Genomic DNA, 13,095 nt, shown 5'->3' with positions numbered 1-13,095 from the left:
ACAGTGAGGCAGGTCGGCAGGTGTCTCTCTGTCTGTCTCCCTCTCTATCTCCCCTCCTCTCTCCATTTCTCTCCATCCTGTCCAATCAAATGGAAGAATGGCCACCAGGAGCAGTGCCGGCACCAAGCCCCAGCAATAACCCTGGAGGCGAAAATAAAATTAAATTAAAATAACTTCTGCTCTTAAAACAAAACAAGGCAAGACAAGACAAGACCTGCTTTCTCAGAGCACGGAAAGATGGCAGAGAAAATTCTAGCCAAGTGAGCAAGGTTGATGGGATTCTCAAGAGGAAGGACAGGGTGTCAGCAGGACTTCTGGAAGGTTCCTGACAGACGCACCATCACCTCCCTGTGAGAGAGAGGTCCAGGCCCAGGCAGCATGAGAGACGGTGGGCTGGGCGGCCCCAGAATCCTCAGGGGCACCGAGGGCAGTGGAAACACAGGCAGCCTTAGAGTCTGTCCCTGGCAGCCCCAGGTTGGCGTGGCCACCGAGTGGGGGCGCAGCCCCGCGGGGGGCAGGACTCACAAACACTTGGGATGTGGGTGGATGGACGGAAGCCAAAAGGAACACAGGAGAAGGGAAGAGACTCTGGAGTGACAGGCGGAGAGAGGCAGGCACAGTGACACAGGGCACGGGGCGAGGGTGGGGTCAGCTGGGAGCAGGAAGAAGGGTGCTCGCCCCTCACCTCCCCCCAACACCCGGGGCCAGTGGCTGTGGGTTCGGGCCCCCGTCTCTCCCTCCGACTCAGTGTCTGGGGTCCCGTGTGAGACGCCGGGCCGGCCGAGGCCCTGCCTGGACTTACCACGCGTCCGCCCGGGGCCGGCGGGGGTGGCCCTGAGCTCTGAGCGGGCTGGGGGTTGTGGGGACGGCTCGGCCTGCTCTCTCTACAGCCTGGTAAAAAGGGGGTGCTGGGCCCCACTGCCCGGCCCGCGGGAGGCTCCACATGCAGGCGGGAGTCGTTTGTGGAATGAAACACAAGTAAAAAAGGCAAAATCTTGCAAAAACAAATGATTTTTATTAAGTGCAAAGGAAACCATAGGAATGAATATATCAGCTCTGGTACACGGCCAGGGCTGGGGGTAGGGGGGAACGTTAAGGCAGTGAAAGCATTCCAAACGTACAGGTTGAAAAAGGAAAAGAAAACCAATGAGGGCGGGGAGACGAAGGGCGGAGGGAGGGAGGGAGGGAGGAGGGAGGAGGGCCTAGAACACAGCCCTTCCTCAGGCTGGGCCATGCCGGGTCACAGGAATTTCAGTTTGGGCTCAAAGAGAATGTCCACTCCGTTGGGGAGCTTACAACACAGAGAGTCTCTTACTTCGAGCTCCAGCACTCGGAACTCTAGCAGCTCGTTCTGGTCCCGGGCATCCCGCATCTCGCCCCTCATCTGCTTCCCCTCCATTTCCAGCCGGTAGATCTGGAGGGAGACAGCTGCGGTCAGGGCCCAAGTGGGTCTGTGTGGAACTGGCCTGGGCGGGCGCAGGGGGAGGTAGGGGACGTGGCGGAGGCTCTTTTGGCCGCCTAAGTCACCACCGCGGGAGCCCACCCCTCCAATAAAAACCTTCTGCCTTGGGGAAAACCCTGAAAGGGGCTCTTCTGGGAGCACCCAGGGGGTGTCTGCAGAAAGTGCCAGTGGCCCCTGGCTCCCAGGGTCCATCTCTCTCCAGAGGAGAGCCTGCCCCTGCCCAGGGGCTGTGGAGAGGGGCAGAGAGAGGCCTCACGGGAGAGGGTCAGTGACAGACTGGGTCCCCTCCCCTTCCAGGCATTCAGGAAGACTTCACCGCTAAGCCTAGCCAGTGGCCAGGCGGCGGGCGGCACACCTGGTGGAGTGCACACGTTACAGGTTTGAGACCCCAGTCTCCATCTGCAGCAGGGAAGCTTCTCGAGTGGTGAAGCAGGTTTGCAGGTGTCTCTCTCTGTCTCTCTCCCTCTCTACCATCCCCTTCCCTCTGGATTCCTCACTGTCCCCATCCAATAATAAATAGAGATAATAATTTCTTAATCTTTGAATAAATAATAAGGTTTAAAAATAAATAAATTTTAAAAACAAATAAAAAGAAAACCCCAAACAAACAAACCGCTAGGCCTGACCTACACGGGACTGTAGCGTGGACAGTGCTGGAACGGTACAGAATGCAGAGGTGGTGGGCTGAGGGTGGGGAGTGGCGGGGTGGGGCGGCAGGGGTCCTGGCACTGGGTCCGGGTGACGGGCACCCAGCTCCCTAAGTGACGGACGAGAGCCATGGCCGCAGCCGCAGCCTGAGCGGGACGACAGGAAACCGGGGTCCCAGCCGCCTGGGGGAGGCCCACCCTTGCGTGCGGAGGGAACCCGGACCCTAAAGCGGAGACCCAGAGCCAGCAGCCCGTGGGCCGAGGCCTCGAGGTCCCCATGAGCCGGCCGGGGTCCGAGCACCTACCTTCTCCAGCAGGTCCTGGTTGGTCCTGACGAGCCTCTGCTTCTCCTCCACCCACTTGGCGTCCTAGGACAGAGCATCGGGTGTGTCCCGGCAGCCCGGGGTGCGGGGTGGGGGTGCAGGACGCGGAAGCCCGGCCCCCTGGCTGCCCTTTGAGGGCAGGTCTCAGCCGGCAGGTGCCCTGAGCCCTGGGTCCAATCCCACGCGAGCAGGGAGGCGACCGCCTTGAGCGCGGGGCCTGTGCTCTGGAAACTCCCGCAGCCGGCATGTGGCCAGAGCAGTGTGCCCAGGGCGTCACCGGCAGGGGCTAGGAGCAGCCCTCAGCCGCCTGCTCTCCGGGCCTGAGCCTGTCCCCAACCCACCTCGCCCCCCCAACCCCGTGAGTCTGCAGCTCCCTGGGATGGTGGCCACTCCAGGCTCAGAGACAGCGTCACAGACAGGCGCCCTCAGGGCTCAGGGTGCTAGGCACAGTCCCCCCACGGCCAGACAGGCGTCTTCAGGGCTCAGGGTGCTGGGCACATTCCCCTCGTGGACAGACAGACATCCTCAGGGCTCAGGGTGCTGGGCACAGTTCCCCCACAGCCAGACAGGCGTCTTCAGGGCTCAGGGTGCTGGACACAATCCCCCAGGGCCAGACAGGCGCCCTCAGGGCTCAGGGTGCTGGGCACAGTCCCTCAGGGCCAGACAGGCACCTTCAGGGCTCAGGGTGCTGGACACAGTCCCCCAGGGCCAGACAGGTGCCCTCAGGGCTCAGGGTGCTGGACACAGTCCACCCACAGCCAGACAGGCGTCTTCAGGGTTCAGGGTGCTAGACACAGTCCTCCAGGGCCAGACAGGTGCCCTCAGGGCTCAGGGTGCTGGACACAGTCCACCCACGGCCAGACAGGCGTCTTCAGGGTTCAGGGTGCTAGACACAGTCCCCCAGGGCCAGACAGGTGCCCTCAGGGCTCAGGGTGCTGGACACAGTCCACCCACAGCCAGACAGGCGTCTTCAGGGTTCAGGGTGCTAGACACAGTCCTCCAGGGCCAGACAGGTGCCCTCAGGGCTCAGGGTGCTGGACACAGTCCCCCCCATGGCCAGACAGGCATCTTCAGGGTTCAGGGTGCTGGGCACATTTCCCCAGGGCCAGACAGGCACCCTCAGGGCTCAGGGTGCTGGGCACAGTCCCTCAGGGCCAGACAGGCACCCTCAGGGCTCAGGGTGCTGGACACAGTCCCCCCACGACCAGACAGGCGCCTTCAGGGCTCAGGGTGCTGGGCACATTGCCCCAGGGCCAGACAGGCACCCTCAGGGCTCAGGGTGCTGGGCACAATCCCCCAGGGACAGACAGGCACCTTCAGTGCTCAGGGTGCTGGGCACAGTTCCCCAAGGCCAGACAGGCACCTTCAGTGCTCAGGGTGCTGGGCACAGTCCCCCCAGGGCCCAGCACAGCCACCCAGGAGTCGCTCACCTGCCCCTTATCCACCAGCAGCTTCTCCAGGTCCTCTATCTTGGCCTGGCTCCTCAGCAGGTCAGCCTGCAGCTGCTCCCGAGTCTGGGCACAGGGGGTGATGGGTGACGGGGGAGGGTGACGGGGTGATGGGGAGGGTGACAGGGTGATGGAGTGACGGGGGTTGATGGGGTGACGGGGGTGATGGGTGACGGGGTGATGGGGTGATGGGGTGATGGGGTGATGGGTGACGGTGACAGGGTGATGGGTGACGGGTGATGGGGTGACAGGGGAGGGTGATGGGGTGACAGGGGAGGGTGACGGGGTGATGGGGTGACGGGGGTGATGGGGTGATGGGGTGACGGAGGTGATGGGTGACGGGATGATGGGTGATGGGGTGTCGGGGAAGGGTGACGGGGAAGGGTGACGGAGGTGATGGGTGACGGGCGTCAGGCCTGGATAGGCTGAGCTCCCACCCGCCTGAGCCTGGGGTGGCACTCACCCGGGACTCCCGCTCGGCGTCCAGCGTGCCCCCCACCTGCTCCTGGAGCAGTGCGTACGCCCGCTGCAGGGCCTGGTACTCGCGTGTCAGCTGGCAGAAGCGTAGGTCCGCCTCCTCCCGCGGGGTGGGCTGTGGGCATGGGAGACATGTCACCCCTGAGCGGGTGAGTGGCCTTGGAGGGGGTGTCCCCAGGGGGTAGCCACTTGGGGGAAGAAAAATTCTTTTCTTTTTTTGCCTCCAGGGTTATCATGGGGCTCGGTGCCAGCACTATGAATCCACTGCTCCTGGTGGCTATTTTTTTATTTTATTTTATTGAACAGGACAGAGAGACATTGAGAGAGGAGGAGGAGATACAGACAGAGAGACACCTGCAGACCTGCTTCAAGCCTCCCCCCTGCAGGTGGGGAGCCAGGGACTCAAACCTGGATCCTTGGATCCCTGGGCTTAGTACTACGTGTGTGCACTGCCTGGCCCCTGGAAATCTCTAAGAAGGAGCCATGGTCTGTGCAGGGATGTGGGCAGGGGTGCAGCCTGGGTGGCTCCTGTCCCGCTCTGCTGAGAACCAACCCGCTGGGCCTGTCCAGAGCCTCTGGGCATGGCGGACAAGGACTCTGCTTCCACCGTGTGTGTGTGTGTGTGTGTGTGTGTGTGTGTGTGTGTGTGTGTGTGTGTGTGTCCATCCATGCACACACGGAAACCGAGGGCCCCCCACCTGGTTCCCTGCGGTGGGACCACTTACGTCTCCCAGCTCCTCCTCAGGCGTGACCGGGGCCCTGTCTGTCCGGTCGGTATTGCAGGACGTCTCCGACAACGTCTCCGAGTCCACAGACTCCTCGTCAAATCCAAAAAATGTCTCCACAACATGCTTCTGCAAGAGGCAGGCGTGGCGTCGGCCGGGCACCGGGTGGGTGGGCCCCTGGGACAGGGTTGTGAGGTCCCTGTGACCCCTCGTGGGGACCCTCCTGGCACCCAGGCTGGCCCTGCAGGTCCACAGCCCCATGGCTCTGTGCCGAGGGGTCTTTTCCTTTGACTCGGTGGCGGGGGACACGGGACACACATGCCGGGACACACACGCACACATGTCTCCCCATGAAAGCAGGCCTCAGACGGAGGCCCATGGGGTCACCCGTCCCTGGGAGGCCGGGCCGGCATGGAATGTCCTGCTCCTGGGGGCTGAGAGGTGGCACACCCAGTAAAGCACACATAGTACTAAGTGCAAGAACACGGGTTCGAGCCCCCACTCCCCACCTGTGGGGGGGGAGCTTCACGAGCGGTGAAGCAGGTCTTCAGGACTCTACCCCTGTCTCCCCCTTCTCTCTCAGTTTCTCTCTGTCCTGTCCAATAAAATGAAAAAGAAAAAAAAAAAAAAAGGCTGCCAGGAGCAGTGGATTTGTAGTGCTGGCACTGAGCCCCAGCGATAACCCTGGAGGCAAAACAAAGGGAAAAGCATTCTAGCATTCTAGTCAGCACCCAAGGGCCCTCAAGCCAATGCTCCATGGGCTCCGTTCCCTGAGCTCAGCCCCTGCTCCCCCCTCTGCCTTCGTCTGTTCCGGCCGGGCCTCAACGCCCCTGAGGGGACCCAGCTCGGCCTTCCCCTTCTCATGTGCGTGCAGAGTCAGACACGAGCAACACCAGAGCCTGCTGGCCTCTCTGTCCCCTCCCTGTGGTTTCTCACTCCCCAAATATCTTGAGGCTTCACTCATTCACGTGGCCCCATCCATCCATCCATCCAGCGACTACTGGGGAAAAAACCAGAACAACAGACGGACAGCAAGCACCTGGCCAAGCAGCTTCCACAACAGCTGTGTGTGTGCGCGTGTGTGTGTGAGTGTGTGCGTATGCATGTGTGTGTGCGCGCGTGTGTGCGCGCGCGTGTGTGCATGTGTGTGCTCACGTGTGCACGCATGTGTGTGCGCATACATGTGTGTGCGTGCGTGCATGTGCGAGCGTGTGCATGTGGTGTGTGCGCACATGTGTGTGTGCGTGTGTGTGCACATGTGTGTGCACGTGTGTGTGCGCGCATGTGTGTGAGTGTGTGTGGATGTGTGTGCGCGTGCATGTGTAAGTGTGTGTGCATGTGTGCGCGTGTGTGTGCACATGTGTGTGTGAGCGTCTGTGCATGTGTGTGCGTCTGTGTGCGTGTGTGTGCATGTGCATGAGTGAGTGTGTGCGTATGCATGTGTGTGCGTGCATGAGTGTGTGCGCGCATGTGAGTGTGCGTGTGTGTGCATGTTTGTGTGTGTGTGCATGTGTGTCGGGGGTATAGCTCACAGCAGCTGTGTGTGTGCGCTTGTGTGTTCATGTGTGTGTGTGTGTCGGGGTGTATAGCTCACAGCAGCTGTGCGTGTGTGTGCGTGTGTGCGTGTGCATGTGTGTCAGGGTGGTGTAGCTCACAGCTGCGTATGTGTGTTTGTGTGTCAGGGGGTGTAGCTCACAGCAGCTGTGTGCGCGTGTGCATGCTTGTGTGTCGGGGGGTGTAACTCACAGCTGTGCGTGTGTGTGTGTGTCGGAGGGTGTGGCTCACAGCTCTGTGTGTGTGTGTGTGTGTGTGTGTGTGTATGAGGGGGTGTAGCTCAAAGCCACCCTTTCAGCTGCTGGGTCCAAGCCCTCTGGGATCCACAACCCCTGGCACCCCTTGCAGACAACCTCTGCTTCTCTCTCCCTCTCTTGCCCTCCCCACTCAGTGCCTCTATCTAGTCAAATACAACCAAGATAAAGTTTTTTTTATTTAAAAATTTAAAAATTTATTTTCCCTTTTTGTTGCCCTTGTTGACTTTTTATTATTGTTGTTGTTACTGATGTCATTGTTGTTGGACAGGACAGAGAGAAATGGAGAGAGGAGGGGAAGACAGAGAGGGGAAGAGAAAGACAGACACCCACAGACCTGCTTCACCGCCTATGAAGCGACTCCCCTGCAGGTGGGGAGCCGGGGGCTCGAACCGGGATCCTTCCTCCAGTCCTTGCGCTTTGTGCCACGTGCGCTTATCCCGCTGCGCTACCGCCAGACTCCCATAAAGTTGGTTTTTAAAAACCTGTTCCCACACACTACCTTCCTCGCTTCTTTGAAATAAAGGTTGCACGTCTGAAGAAAAAAATCCTACCAGCTCCGACCCAGAGTCCAGCCCCCCACCCCAGCCCTGTGCCTTCACGCTGGGCCAAGCACTGCTGCCCTGTCCCCTGGGGGGGGGGGGGACATGGGAGGCCCCTCCTCTGCCCTGAGGGCTCCTCCACACACCCTCAAGCCTCATTCCCCTTCCATGTCCTGCCTGCCCGGCTGGCACAGCAGCAGACCAGAGGTCCAGGAGATGCCCCAGCCCTGGCCCCCGTGGTCCAGAAGCCCCAGGGGCCACGGCACGGGCAGGGAGTGCTGGCGGCACAGCCTGGCTACGGTGACCGTGGGGAGGGCGGCCCCTGGCTGGACTGGGTGAGTGCTGATTCTCAAACGTGGTCCCGGGACCCCCCCGTGTCTCCAGGGGTCCGAGAATGCCCCTTTGAGGAAGGGGAGGTGGCACAGTGTGTGAGTCAGGTCCCGGGTTCCATCCCCAGTCTAGTGTGTGCAGGGGGGGGCACTGGCTGGATCCCTTTCTCTCTCTCTCTCTCTCTCTCTCTCTCTCGTTAATAATAGTTACTTCAGGAGCAGTTCTGAGTTCCGCCTTTCCCTCCTCTGCGCCCCTGTGCCTCTGACTAGGGCAGTGAGCTTCAGGGCACAGCCCCCTCCACCAGGCTGACACTCCCCATCCCCAAGAAAATAAGCCTGCCCTTGCAGACAGCTTTTGACAAAGAAATCCACGATTTTTAAAGATACAGTTTGGGGGTGAAGGCGGGTGGTGGCTGACACGCATGGTTGAGGCCATGCACTCCTATGCTTAAGGACCCAGGTTCGAGCCCCCCGGGCCCCACCTGCAGAGGGAGAAGCTTCACAAGGGGGGAGGGGGTGCTCTAGGTCTTTCTCCCTTCCCTCTCGGTGTCTCTATCCGAAAAACAAGTGAACTAAAAACATTCACAAAATAATAATGCTAAGTGCTAAAGATACTTCCTTTAACGAGCGCAGTCTGGGTGGGAGTGAGGAACACAGAGGACCCTTCCCACAGCTCCACCGCCCACTCCGGACCCTCCCCTGCCCCTCCCCGGCCCCCCACCCCCCGAGCTGCCCTGCTCCAGCCCCGGCCCCTCCCCTGCCCCCATCCTGCCCCCCTCACTCCCTGACCAGGTGCCCCCCTGCCCCCGTCCTGCGCCCACCGCCCGGCCGCCCTACCCTCGTGTTTGTAGGTCATTTCCTGGCAGCCGGAGAAGTAGAGACACACCAGGGCGCAGAGACACAGGAAGAAAGAGAAGTACAGGACGAACAAGATGTACTCCATGGGGCCTGGGGGCCTAGCCCACCCTGGGAGCCACAGGGCAGCGCAGGCGGGCTCCTTCCCTCACCCACCGCCCGCCCGTGTCTCCCCGGCTGCGGCTGTGCCCCCGCTGTTCAGGGGCAGACCCAGGCTGAGAGGAGCCGGCTCCCGGGGGGGCTCTCTCCTCAAGGAGCAGCCTGTTGCCAGCTCATTCCCGCCCCGGGGCCCCGAGCACCCCAAGAGGCGCGTAGCCAAGGCCGGTGCGCCCGCGCCAGGTGCCCGCACGGTGACGGAGGGTCTCCTGGGAGTAGCAGTGGCAACGGTGACAGAGAGAGAGGCCTCCGGGGACCTGGTGCACCCCGGCGCCCCCACCGTCCCGGAGAAGCTTCCAGAAAGGCGTGAGAGGGGCTGCCCTCCCTCCCTGGAGCCCACACACCCCTCATGAGGAGTGAGCCCTGCGCCCACAGCGGCCAAGCCACACCTGCAGGCAAAGGGCTTGCAGAGTCTCCTGCCCGAGGCTCCCAAGTCCCGGGTTCGACCCCCGCACCACCATCGACCAGAGCAGAGCAGGGCTGTGGGGCAAGAGATGTAAAGTCCGAGGGTGCTCACAGCAGAGATGTGTTCACGGCTGCACAGACACGCACGCGTCCCCCGGCTTCCCCACCTAGCTGCTGTTGTGAGAGGGACAGAGGCCGAGGCCGAGGCAGGAGGGAGCGGGCGGTGGCAAACCCAGTTAAGTGCACATAGTATAAGTGCCAGGACCCGGGTTCAAGCTCCCGCTCACTCCCCACCCACAGGGGGACACGTCACAAGCAGTGAAGCAGGCCTGCAGGGTCTCTCTGTCTCTCCCCCCTCTATCTCCTGTCCTCTCTCAATCTCTCTGTCCTCTCTAATAAAACATGGCCACCGGGAGCAGTGGATTCATAGCGCCAGCACTGAGCCCCAGGGAGAACCCTGGGGGCAAAAAAACAAAACAAAACCAGACAGACAGACCCCCGCAGAGCTGTAGTGTCCCCAGGTGGACTGGGGCCCAGCTGTGCACATGGCAAAGCAGAGGCCCTAGCAGGTGAGCGCACACACACTCACTCACTCACACACTTACACACACTCACACACACTCACACGCACTCACACACACTCACACACACACACACTCACACACACACTCACTCACACACACTTACACACACTCACACACACTCACACGCACTCACACACACACACTCACACACACACACTCACACACACTCACTCACACACACACACACTCACACACACTCACACACACACACTCACACACTCACTCACACACACACTCACACACACACTCACACACACACACTCACACACACTCACACTCACACACACTCACACACACTCACTCACACACACACTCACACACTCACACACTTACACACACACACTCACTCACACACTTACACACACTCACACACACACACTCACACACACTCACACACTCACTCACTCACACACACACACACACTCACACACACACACACTCACACTCACTCACACACACACACACACTCACACACACACACTCACACTCACACACTCACACACACACACTTGTGGGACAATGTGGGAGGACGATGCCCCCGCTCACCTTGGGGGGCTTCAGGCCCTTCCCCCAGAGTCTCCTGCTGCGCAGCAGACGTTCCCGCTCCTGCAAGGGAGCCTTCAGTCACTGGCCAGTCTGCCTGCGTCCCCCAGGCCCACCCACCTCCCCCCCACGGGGCCACACTGTGCTGTCCCCAAGCTGGGTCACCGAGGGTCACCCTGTGTCATCTGGGACCTCTGTCTCCCAGCCGAACTGCGTCACGCAGGACCTCCCCGAGCCTCCCCATGTCACCACATGTCACCCAAGGCCACCCTGTGCCCCTAGGCTGCCCCGTGTCCTATCCTTGTGTCCTGTCCATTTCCCTGTGTGCCCTGTCCCTATGTCCCCACATCCCCATCCCTGTGCCCCATGTGCACCTGTTCTGAGCCCGTGTCCCGTCCCTGTGTCCTGTCCTGTGTCCTGAATCCCCCGTCCCTATGCCCCCTACACAACTCCTGTCCCTGTGCCTTCTGTCCCTGTGCCCCCGTCCCTCTGCCCCCATCCCTGTGCCCCCGTCCCTGTGCCCCTGTCCCTGTGCCCCTGTCCCTGTGCCCCGGTCCCTGTCCCTGTGCCCCTGTCCCTGTGCCCCTGTCCCTGTGCCCGTCCCTGTGCCCCGATCCCTGTGCCTGTCCCTGTGCCCCTGTCCCTGTGCCCCTGTCCCTGTGCCCCTGTCCCTGTGCCCCTGTCCCTGTGCCACTGTGCCCCCGTCCCTGTGCCCCGGTCCCTGTGCCCCTGTCCCTGTGCCCCTGTCCCTGTGCCCCTGTCCCTGTGCCCCCCGTCCCTGTGCCCCGTCCCTCTGCCCCCGTCCCTCTGCCCATCCCTCTACCCTCTGTCCCTGTGCCCCCGTCCCTGTGCCCCCGTCCCTCTGCCCCCATCCCTCTGCCCCCGTCCCTCTGTCCCCGTCCCTCTACCCCTGTCCCTGTGCCCCTGTCCCTGTACCCCTGTCCCTGTGCCCCTGTCCCTGTGCCCTCTATCCCTGTACCCCTGTCCCTGTGCCCCTGTCCCTGTGCCCTCTGTCCCTGTCCCCCTGTCCCTGTGCCCCCATACCTGTGCCCCCGTCCCTGTGCCCCCATCCCTCTGCCCCTGTCTCTGTGCCCATCCCTCTACCCTCTGTCCCTGTGCCCCTGTCCCTGTGCCCCTGTCCCTCTGCCCGTCCCTGTGCCTGTCCCTGTGCCACTGTCCCTCTGCCCCTGTACCTGTGCCCGTCCCTGTGCCCCTGTCCCTCTGCCCCTGTCCCTCTGCCCCTGTCCCTCTGCCCCTGTCCCTGTGCCCATCCCTGTGCCCCTGTCCCTCTGCCCCTGTCCCTCTGCACCTGTCCCTGTGCCCGTCCCTGTGCCCCTGTCCCTCTGCCCCTGTCCCTCTGCCCCTGTCCCTGTGCCCATGCCTGTGTTCCCTGTCCCTCTGCCCCGTCCCTCTGCCCCTGTCCCTCTGCCCCTGTCCCTGTGCCCCTGTCCCTCTGCCCCTGTCCCTGTGCCCCTGTCCCTGTGCCCCTGTCCCTGTGCCCCCTGTCCCTGTGCCCCTGTCCCTGTGCCTGTCCCTCTGCCCCTCTCCCTCTGCCCCTGTCCCTGTGCCCCTGTGCCCCCTGTCCCTGTGCCCTGGTCACTGTGCCCTGTCCCTGTGCCCCCTGTCCCTGTGCCCCTGTCCCTGTGCCCCTGTCCCCCTGTCCTGTGTCCCTGTGCCCCTGTCCCCCTGTCCCTGTGCTACCTGTCCCTGTGCCCCAGTCCCTGTGCCCCTATCCCTGTGCCCCTGTCCCTCTGCCCCTGTCCCCCTGTTCCTGTCCCCCTGTCCATGTGCCCCTGTCCCTGTGCCCCTGTCCCCCTATTCCTGTGCCCCTGTCTCTGTGCCCCTGTCCCCTTGTCCCTGTGCCCCTGTCCCTGTGCCCCTGTCCCTGTGACCCTGTCCCCCTGTCCCTGTGCCCCTGTCCCTGTGCCTGTCACTGTGTCCCCTGTTCCTGTGTCCCTGTCCCTGTGCCCCTGTGCCCGTCCCTGTGCCCCCTGTCCCTGTGCCCCTGTCCCTCTGCCCCTGTCCCTGTGCCTGTCCCTGTGCCCCTGTCCCTCTGCCCCTGTCTCTGTGCCCCTGTCCCCCTGTCCCTGTCCCCCTGTCCCTGTGCCCCTGTCCATCCCCCTGTCCCTGTGCCCCTGTCCCTGTGCCCCTGTCCCTGTGCCCCTGACCCCCTGTCCCTGTGCCCCGGTCCCTGTGCCCTCTGTCCCTGTGCCCGTCCCTGTGCCCCCTGTCCCTGTGCCTGTCCCTCTGCCCCCGTCCCTCTGCCCCTGTCCCTGTGCCCGTCGCTGTGCCCCCGACTGGAGTCCCCGTGTCCCCACCCCACCGCACCGAGGACAGCTCTCCGATGACGTGCTGCTGCTCCAACACCTGCAGCCGCAGGAACTCCATCTCCTGCTCGTCGCGGCTCAGGCTCAGGCTCAGGTCCCCCAGGGATGTGGGCCGCTTCAGGGAGGCTGCCAGCTTCTCCTTCTGCAGGGGGAGGGCTGTGTCCTGGCCCCAGGCCTCCCAGCCCAGGGGGTCCAGAGCTTCTCCCTCAGCCCTGTAGGGACAGCTGGGGGGTGGGCTGCGCCTCTTGGGGTGGGGGGCAGGCTGGCCCTGGGGTGGGGCTGCAGCCCTGGGGTTGGGGGCAGGGTGGGGACAGGGTGGGGGCAGGCTGGCCCTGGGGTGTGGCAGGGGTGTGGCAGGGGTGTGGCAGGGTGGGGGCAGGCTGGCCCTGGGGGTATGGCAGGGTGTGACAGGGGTGTGGCAGGATGGGCAGGCTGGCCCTGGCGGGAGTACAGCCCGGCGGCCG

General features: G+C 62.7%; 2 protein-coding genes across 2 annotated transcripts in view; both read right to left on the bottom strand.

The window, feature by feature from the left end:
* Positions 1–1,184: 1,184 nt before the first annotated feature.
* Positions 1,185–13,095, bottom strand: part of JAKMIP1 (janus kinase and microtubule interacting protein 1) — a 65,087-nt gene continuing 53,176 nt past the window's right edge. Inside the window, exons 7-13 of the mRNA XM_060188569.1 lie at positions 12,633–12,773; positions 10,308–10,367; positions 5,083–5,211; positions 4,344–4,472; positions 3,863–3,946; positions 2,415–2,477; positions 1,185–1,414 (exon numbers count right to left, since the gene is read on the bottom strand). Coding sequence (XP_060044552.1) covers positions 1,241–1,414; positions 2,415–2,477; positions 3,863–3,946; positions 4,344–4,472; positions 5,083–5,211; positions 10,308–10,367; positions 12,633–12,773 — 780 coding nt within the window. The 3' untranslated portion in view covers positions 1,185–1,240. The remainder of the gene's footprint in view (positions 1,415–2,414; positions 2,478–3,862; positions 3,947–4,343; positions 4,473–5,082; positions 5,212–10,307; positions 10,368–12,632; positions 12,774–13,095) is intronic.
* Positions 5,099–9,150, bottom strand: LOC132537612 (uncharacterized). Its single transcript, XM_060188568.1, has 2 exons — positions 8,599–9,150; positions 5,099–5,211 (listed from the first exon to the last, which is right to left on the bottom strand). Exons 1-2 carry the CDS (start codon positions 8,702–8,704, stop codon positions 5,180–5,182), a joined length of 138 nt encoding a protein of 45 aa, XP_060044551.1. The 5' UTR covers positions 8,705–9,150; the 3' UTR covers positions 5,099–5,179.

This window comes from Erinaceus europaeus, chromosome 3, assembly GCF_950295315.1.
Source record: "Erinaceus europaeus chromosome 3, mEriEur2.1, whole genome shotgun sequence".
In the NCBI taxonomy this organism is placed as follows: domain Eukaryota; kingdom Metazoa; phylum Chordata; class Mammalia; order Eulipotyphla; family Erinaceidae; genus Erinaceus; species Erinaceus europaeus.
Note: the sequence above shows the minus strand (reverse complement) of the source record. Positions and strands in the feature narration are given on the sequence as shown.

Excerpts from the sequence above, each read along its gene's own strand:
- LOC132537612 (XM_060188568.1), bottom strand. The coding sequence starts at position 8,704 with ATGGAGTACATCTTGTTCGTCCTGTACTTCTCTTTCTTCCTGTGTCTC. Across the intron at positions 5,212-8,598 it reads AATGACCTACAAACACGAGG|AAGCATGTTGTGGAGACATT; the intron begins GTAGGGCGGCCG and ends TGCCTCTTGCAG.